Source organism: Andrographis paniculata, unplaced genomic scaffold (genome assembly GCF_009805555.1).
Source record: "Andrographis paniculata isolate CXL003 unplaced genomic scaffold, ASM980555v1 Contig76END, whole genome shotgun sequence".
In the NCBI taxonomy this organism is placed as follows: domain Eukaryota; kingdom Viridiplantae; phylum Streptophyta; class Magnoliopsida; order Lamiales; family Acanthaceae; genus Andrographis; species Andrographis paniculata.
The window spans coordinates 582,245-591,427 of record NW_026137613.1 but is presented as its reverse complement, the minus strand read 5'-3'; the positions used below and the strand labels follow the sequence as shown (position 1 = coordinate 591,427).

Below are 9,183 nucleotides of genomic sequence, written 5' to 3'. Positions count from 1 at the left end.
AAAAGTAATTGTATGTATTATGATAAATTAATGTATGATTATTTTTATTTAAAAAAAAAATAGATAATTTGAGTAAAATAGTCGAAAAAAATAAAAAATGTAAATATAATTTTCAAATTTTATATAAACTATATATACTTATAGCATAATGTATTGGAAGATTAAGGGTGTGTTTGTTTGAGAGATTTGTTTGGATTTCCACTGTTCATCCTATTTTTTCCCCTCAAAAACATCAAATCAAACACCTATTTTTCATTTTTTATATTATACTAAAAATCAATTTTACATTCAAAACATCACATCAACACCTATTTATATCACATCATACAACTATTCAAATTCAAAATTTTTACTATTCAAATCTCAATTCAAAATTCAAACCCTCAAACAAACACACCCTAAATGTACTCCCTCCATCCTATAACAAAGTATATATTTTTTCATTTTAGTCCGTCCATAACAAAGTATCAATTTTTTTTTTAAGTAACTGTACTATCTCTCTAACATTACAAATACCCTTATAATTTACAATATATTACACAAATGCTATTACTTTTATATCACACATCTTAATAAGATTATTTTAGTCATTTTTACTTTATTCCTACTACATTCTAATATAATATTAATATTTTTAAAACTATGTGAAAAAACAAATGAATATCTAATTATGGGATGGAGAAAGTATTATTAATTTTTTTTCAAATTGGCCCAAGCATGGATCGGGCAAAATTATTTTACAGATATTATTAATTTATTTAAATAATATATTTTGAGTGCTATATAATAAAGAAATAATAATATATTTTTCATACGAATCGCTAATTGAATAATTATAATTTTGTAGTGATGCAGTCGGCTCCTCCGGCGGCTCTATTTGGAAATGTGTCTACAATTGCTAATTACTCCTTCCATTTCGGATACTGTGTCTGCTACACTGTAGATACGGTAATTTAGAAGGGGTGTAATTAGTAAATAAAATTAAGAATGTATTAGTGAAAATAATTATTCTATAATATAAATAATTATAAATTAAGATTAAGACAACTAATTAATTTAATTAAAATTAAAAAAAATAAAAATTTAAAATAAGATTAAAGTGTGTAATCATTTTTCAAAAAAAAAAGTGACATGGTATGTGAGGCGGACAGAAACAGCAACGTAGACATGGTATCTGGGACGAAAGGAGTATTTCTTAACACAATATATATATATGTATGTATCATGACTTCAATAAGAGCATTTAGATTATTTTTTTTCCATCATTTTTTTTTTCGACACGATTTCTAATATATATAATATACCATATTTTACTATCTCATAAAAAAATAACATTCAATATAAAATATTCTTATGCATGGATTAGCCGTTGATGACCGGAACAACGTATGTTATACGGGTAATCAACATATATTTATATATATATCTCAACATATATTATATTATAACTCAGCATATGCTGATTATATGTATGACATATGTTGATCGGATTAAACCAGGACAATGATGATTTGGTCAGATCAACACATGATTTGTATCCTTATTTTTTTATATTATTTACATAATTTTCTATACCTCACGTAAGAAATATACTTCATACCAAAACACTAAATAAACAAACACATACTCTTTAAGTGTTGTATATATATATATATATATATATATAGAATATTCTAATAATTTTAAATGAAGTAAAAGAAAAAAAAAAAAGAAATATTATCAAGTGTCTACCAAGAATTAAAAGATTGTCATGTTATAATACCTAAGGTTCACTATTTGTAAGCTTGGATACTTTTTCTATTTCTTTGATTACCATTTCTTTTTCTTCTTCAAATTCGTCGTCTTCATTGCCTGCAATCACATGTTTAGAGTGTATATATATATATATATATATATATAATATATACATGCAATATATATATATATATATATATAAGTTCAAATATGACAAAAATCAAACCTTTTCCGGGGGATAGATCATGCAACAAGGTTATCAACTTTTCATTATTTTTTGCCACGATAATTTTTATTTCTTCTGGTTTATTCGGATTAGCCACGAATATCTGTACAATAAATCGAAGGATTTAACTCGGAGTTATATTGGATTGCAAGACCAATGCAATTTTTACTTGGAAAAAAAAAAAAAAAAAAAAAAAAAAAAAAAAAAAACAAAAACCAATCTAAACACAACAATTTTTGTGTAAGTCATTCAAACAATTCAAAAATATATAATACTACTTCCGTCCGGTTCTAAGGGTCTCATTACTTTTTGGTTGCTGATATTTGAATATTAATTATTATATCAAAATGTAGTACAAATTAAGAAAAAAATACAAAAATAGTTCCGTTGGTATCTTATAGTACTAATAGAAGGATATTTGTACAAAAAATATACAAATATAATGATATTTTTAATGTTAAGTACAACAACGAAAAATGTAAATACGGAAGAATTGTACTTAACATTAAAAATATTCTTATATTTGTAATTTTTTTTAACAAATGTTCTTCTATTAGTATTATAAGACACTGATTTTTTGTAATTTGTTCTTAATTTGTACTATATTTTTATATAATAATTAATATTCAAATATCAACACTTAAAAAATAAATAAGACCCTTATAGCCGGAAGGAGATAATATCATTTTTACCAGCATAGTCATTATATTACACATTGAATTGAATTATAGGTGTATATAATAACATTATTCAAATTAACATAAACATATTTTGTCACAAACAGACTTTTCAAAACAATACATCCTAACATTAATTTATTATTATAGTTATTATTTATTTTATTTTATTCGAACTACTCTCTACGTCTTAATTTAAAATATTTTTTTACTATTTTCTTATGTTCTACTTCAAAATATCCATTTTTTTATTTTTTTTAAAAAAATAATTATACACTAATACCCAAATATCATTAACTTTTGCTTAAATTACGAGCATACCATTACAGTTGAAGGGAAAAAATATAAAAAACTCTTACATACTCTCACTAATTATTAAAATACTAATATTTCTTAATCTACTACAAAACCTTAAAAATGTCCATTTGATTTGGGACAGAGAGAGCATTAGTAAATTGCAAATGAGATTAATTAAAAAAATTTCAAATCAAATAAGCCAACAATAATTATCATAACAGCTCCAATGTAGTTTATAAAATATTGAATGTCATGATATAACACATTCAAGTAAGTAACTTATGATATATTTATGCAATAAATACCACAAGAAAAATAGACAGATGAAGGATATAATAGAATTGTTACCTTAAAAATATGAAATGCAGATATTTGAATGTTTTTGCTCGAATCCTGCAAAGTAGTATTGACAAAAAAGTGAAACATATAACAAAAAAATGTTTCGACAAGCGATGAGATGAGGAATTGACAACATATTCACTAGGAATCTTCGTCAACACGTGGATATAAAATACCTTCAACAGCATCATCATAATTTTCAGGTGTTGAATTTCTGAAACAAAGCGCTTCATTACACGGGCATTTGGAGATTCCAAAAGAAAATCCGATAGAATCTAAAGTTTCCAAAGAAAGAAATATCAACACGAACGATAATGCAAGAAAAACGAGTAGTGAGCATAAAAAATAGCTAACCTTTAGAGACTGCCTTCTAGTCACATAGTTATCTGATGTCAAAAGTTTTTGATATCGTTCAAAAAACTGAAATGTAAGTTTCACAAGTAAACATAGTTAAGGATTTTGATGGCACCATCTTCGTATATAATAAATTGAAAATAATGTCGAGAAAGAACAGGCAAAACCTCATTGTAATGATTATTCAAGAACTCGGAAACCGGCGCGGGATGTTTGGTGAGCAAATCCTATCGAATTTAAATACATATTGTAAATAAAGGAAAAATAATTTCGGGGTGAATATCATAACAGAAGAAAATTAATAAATGAAATATGAGACCTTAAATGTAGAAAATGCGTCTGCAGAAATATCAAAATTAGGTAACTCGACATATTTGAAGAAGAGCTCGAAGCTAGGAGACTCTAAAATATATCTGCAGTGAGAGACGAGAACTTTTGATGTGAAAAACTCGAAATAGTAAAATATAACAAAAATATTTTATTCACTCGATTTTTTGCAACAAATTTTGACGAGGATACACAAAAACAATTAAGAAACATATCCTTACTTGGCAAAAGTAGGTAATTTGATGCATTCCCTCAGCATATTCCCACAATGCAGTGCAATTTCTTTGTCGTCGTAGCTGCTTGCCAAGCATGTAAGTGTGTATTACTATCATAACATTGTTCTGACATGACAAGCACAAAATTAAGTCGTGTTTATCCATCTTACCGTGATAATCTACACAAATACAAAATTCAGAATAACAAGAATCGAATTCCTATTACAAATATACTACAAAGAGGTAATATAAAAATGTGAAGACTCTCACCCTGCAATTAGAATATCGAGCAAGTCAAGATGATTCTCCATGTATTGTGCACAACAAAACACTGAATCCACTTCCTGCTTAACCAATATAGGCCAACAGATGACCAAATTCTTTCTAGTCTGTTCATAAATGCAACATCTCAATTAATGAAGTCATATTTAGACCTTTGTTTAATCTCATGATTCATATTAGTTTTTTATACTTACTTCCCATCCCAAAAATGGTAGATTTTGGAAAAACAGAGGGATGACATCCTCGTTACAGATGCCGAGTGTCAGCTGAGAAATTTGTTCTGGGCTCGGTTCCGCTTCACCATCTCCTATCAACATAGTTTTCATTGATGATATATTTTTCTCAACTTCTTCCAAAGCCTGTACTTAAGTAAAGCAAATGCAAACAAAAAGATATCTCATATACCTTTCGAACAGATATAACACTAGATTTTATACATTCAAATGTTCGACCACAAGTAATGTTGTAATCATCTCAAACAGCTTGTGGTCGAGCATTTTAAACAAATTTACAAATGATGTATTGATGGATTATACACTAGATCTTATGCATTCAAATGCTCAACCACAAGTATGTAATGTGTATGTTTGAGGCCAAACACCATTTTCACTTTGAGTTCAAATCATTTAATATGTGGAGTCATTTAGTGAGTTTACAATCCATCAATCAATATACTCCCTCCGTATCCATTTTTTCATTTTAGTCTGTCCCATAAGAAGGTATCCATTTCATTTTTTTTTAGTAACTGTACTGTCTACTTAACTTTAGAAATACCCTTACAACTTACAATATATTACACAAATGTTATTACCTTTATATCACACATACTAGGTTCTTTTAGTCATTTCTACTCCTTTCATACTACCGTTCAAATATAATACTAATATTTCTAAAACTACGTAACAAATGGATATTTAGGTAATGACGGAGGGAGTAATAAAATTTCAACATCGATGAATACCTAAGATAAAAAGGAATTACCTTCTCCAAAGCTTTGACGTCAGCTACAGTTTGAGAGTCGAGCGCCATGAGACTATCCTTGATGGCACTCACCAATTCCTCTGGAGTTTTCGGCCGTGATTGCTTGAAAAACGAGAACGACATTTTGTTTAATTCATCCAACTCCTTGTAGGTTGTATCGATGGTGGATTTTGCTACGACGATCCAATTCAAATTGAGCTTTGATTTGATGGAACGGTGTTTTGGTTGATTCGATTACTTATCCCACCTCGACTTTTGATACTGACAATTTGTTGCATCCAAATTAGAAGTAATTATGATGCAAATCCCTTCTAATCATGAAAATAATTTATTTTTCTTCACTTAACTAAATTTGGATAATTGTTTTTTCGATCAGAATTATGGTTTTTTGAATAGTTACTTTGTACATTTAAATGTTGAATATTTGATTGATTAGAATTTTTTTTTTTTAATACTTATCTATCGTACTTTTTCTGTCCCACAAGTAAATATCTATTTACTTTATACAGGTAATTTTAGAAATATTAGTATTATATTGGGATATAATAGGAATAAAATATAAATGACTAAAATAACGTTATTAGTATGTGTGTTGTGTAATATATTGTAAGTTTTAAAGGTATTTCTAATATTAGGTAGATAGTACAGCTACTTAAAAAAAAAAAAAAAGAATCACGGATTAAAATAAAAAAATAGATACTTTGTTATAGAGCGAAGGGAATATTAAAATAGATTATAAACTCAATTTTTGGTAAAAATTTTAATGTAGGTGCATTTTTTACTTTTCATAGTAAAAAGAAAAAAAGAAAAAGAAAAAATGGATTAAATTGAAAATAATAGTATGATTTTTTACTAAAATTAAATATATCGTGTTTTTAATAATGATAAATAAGAAAAGTAAACCTATTACTATATATTTTTTAATGACAAAAGGAGTATAATACTTCATCTTTCTATAACAATAGACACTTTTTCACTTTTTCTTTTAATGTCCCAAAATAATTGACAAATTTGTATTTTTAGTAAAATATATCCATATAACAATACATTCAAATATAAAATTAGTTGTCCCGTAAGGGATGATCTGGATGTGGGAGTTGGACTTATGACCACGAGGTCATGGGTTCAAACCTCCGACGCCTCAGGTCATCTGCTACACATATTCGCTTAGTGTGACTTGTCTGTCCGACCTAGTTTTTGGTAGCCGGGGTTTTTTATATATATAATTTAGTTAATTTAGAACATGTAGGAACATTAAAATTCTTCTATTTCTATTTTTTTTAATAAACGACTAATTTTGTTATATTTATCATAAATAAATATATATTATCATATAAAATATTATTTTTTATAAAATAATATTCATCTTATAGATATTTTATTGACATATAAATTTAAAATATTTAAGCACATTCTAATTTGTTTTATTAATATATTAATTCATATTTCAATCCGGTTTGATTTAATATTAATTTGATTCAATCAACTCATATATAATACTCCCTTCATCCTATATCTATTTATTTTTTTGTTTTTTACATGAAATTTTATTAATAAAAATAAAAAGACTAAATTATCCTTATTACATTTTGTCTATATAGAAACATGCACTATCAACTTTATTTTAAGTGTTAATTGTGCCCTTGATTTTTTAAAATTTTCAATAATATCATATATTTAAAAATAATAATAAAATAATATCATAATTAACTATCATTTATCTTATTAAATTTTACTGCTAACTAAAGACGTTGATTATACCATAATGAGTCAAGTATAAAAAAAAATAAAAAAAATATTGAATAATTAAAAAAAAATTAATAAATTATAGAAAATCTTGAAAAATTTCAATCAAACGCTCTTATTAAGTTTGAATATTAATATTAGATTAAGAAAGGTGGTAATATATTATTATGTTATTTTTACTTTAATCTTTTATTTTTTAATGGACAATTTTATTAATTTTAATAAAAATTAGTATTTTTTTTAAAAAACAATGTATATTTTCCATCCCGCAAAAAGAGCATCATTTATTTTTTTCATATATTTTTTTAGTATTAGTATTATATTAGTTTGTAGTAAAAAGACAAAAATGTCCCTATTAATATGGTGTGTTATAAAAGTGATGACATTTGTGTAATATATTGTAAGTTATAAGGGTATTTATTATGTTAGGTAGGTAGTACAGTTACTAAATTAGGAAATGGTAACTTGTTTTTAGAATAAAAAAAATAGAAAATGGACAAAAAAAAAGTATTATTTTTTATAATTATTTTAGTTTTAATTAAAATTATGATAAAAAGAACAAATTTGGGTGTGTTTGATTTGAATTTTAAATCTTACTATTCAATCAATAAAAATATATCAACTCTTTTTCTCGCATTCTACAATATTTTCTATTTTGATTCACAAATACCTTGCCATATTTCTAAAATATTAAATAATTAGCTGTGTTTTATCTCATCACATCAATCAAATAAAAAATAAATATAAATTTCTTTCTCTCGTCTCATCACAAAATTCTCAACTTATTTTATTTTATATTGTCCACCTAAATTCTCATACCGAGAACCAAATATTATACCACATTTGGAACGGATGGAGTATTATTATCTTTATAAAAAGTGTGATTATTTTATATTTTCGAATGAATGTACTTTTTATATCAAACATAGATAATTCTATTGATAATATAAAAAATAATATTTTTTATTAAATTATTGATTTTAGTGAGTAAATAAAATTATATATTTTCTAAATATATAATATTAAATAATTATTTTTTCTTACATGGGAGTAACAAAAAACCAGCTATTTTATACCTTTTATTTTATTATTAACTTATTTATTATATATATATATATATAATAATTCTAATTTGATAATTATTCAATATATTAATTTTAAGTTTAATTTTAAATAATTAAATCTAATTAAAACTAACATAATATAACAGTCAGATACAAAATAATCGAGTTTTAGTCTAGAATTTCAAAACAATTACGTATATATATCGACACGAACTCCACACAATAATAAATAAATAAACACGAAGCTTGACACGATAATAAACGAATTGAATTAAAATTGAATAATTTACCATGTCTAAAATATTCTAACCTGACTTAAATCGATCCATTATCAGATCTATAAACAATATACACCCAAATCCAATCAATTTGAAGCAAATAATAATAATAATAGATGGATTATGTTCATCATGATTTGCATAATCGGCCAAATTTGGATTATAACTCGATTGAATTGAAATTTTTTATGAGGTTTTACGTTTCGATTTTGATATATGAAATTCGAAATTCGAATAAAATGCCAAAAACTCATACCAAAATCAATTTACATCAAAAATTTCAAGACCTAAATGATAAACAGAAAACTTACCAGATTTGTGCCTCTCTGTGATTCGACGATAAAAATTAGATCTGAAAATTCTGAGCACGGAGAAAGAGAGAGAGAGAGACGAAGATATGAAGATTCAAAAACTAGGGCAGATTTTAACAGAGAAAAAAAAAAAGGAAAAAGAAAAAAAGGCTAATTATATTGTAGAGAATTCCGAAAGGAATTGCAATTCTGTGATAAGTTAATTGATTATTAGGCTTAACGATTAGATTTGTTATTATGGACATTATAAATTTGTTTGTTTAATATTTTAGGTGAAATATACTCTTTTCGTCTCATAACTAGGTATTTATTTATTTTTTGCACGTAATTTTAAAAATATTAATATTATATT

General features: G+C 25.3%; 1 protein-coding gene across 2 annotated transcripts; it reads right to left on the bottom strand.

Annotated features, from left to right (window-relative positions):
- Window positions 1–692: 692 nt before the first annotated feature.
- Window positions 693–8,972, bottom strand: LOC127266613 (putative MO25-like protein At5g47540). 2 transcript variants are annotated; one of them, XM_051296918.1, is made up of 13 exons: window positions 8,832–8,972; window positions 5,433–5,693; window positions 4,646–4,810; window positions 4,440–4,558; window positions 4,176–4,250; window positions 3,947–4,040; window positions 3,795–3,854; window positions 3,628–3,693; window positions 3,450–3,548; window positions 3,283–3,327; window positions 1,961–2,063; window positions 1,763–1,851; window positions 693–937 (listed from the first exon to the last, which is right to left on the bottom strand). In XM_051296918.1, the coding sequence occupies exons 2-12, from the start codon at window positions 5,553–5,555 to the stop codon at window positions 1,763–1,765; spliced, it is 1,038 nt and encodes a 345-aa protein (XP_051152875.1). In that variant the 5' UTR covers window positions 5,556–5,693; window positions 8,832–8,972; the 3' UTR covers window positions 693–937. The 2 variants fall into 2 exon arrangements, with proteins under 2 accessions (XP_051152875.1, XP_051152874.1); XM_051296917.1 differs by lacking the exon at window positions 693–937 and having other exon boundaries at window positions 1,691–1,851.
- Between the last annotated feature and the right edge of the window lie 211 nt (window positions 8,973–9,183).

Excerpts from the sequence above, each read along its gene's own strand:
- LOC127266613 (XM_051296918.1), bottom strand. The coding sequence starts at position 5,555 with ATGTCGTTCTCGTTTTTCAAGCAATCACGGCCGAAAACTCCAGAGGAA. Across the intron at positions 4,559-4,645 it reads TACCATTTTTGGGATGGGAA|ACTAGAAAGAATTTGGTCAT; the intron begins GTAAGTATAAAA and ends ATTTATGAACAG. Across the intron at positions 3,694-3,794 it reads TGAATAATCATTACAATGAG|TTTTTTGAACGATATCAAAA; the intron begins GTTTTGCCTGTT and ends CTTACATTTCAG.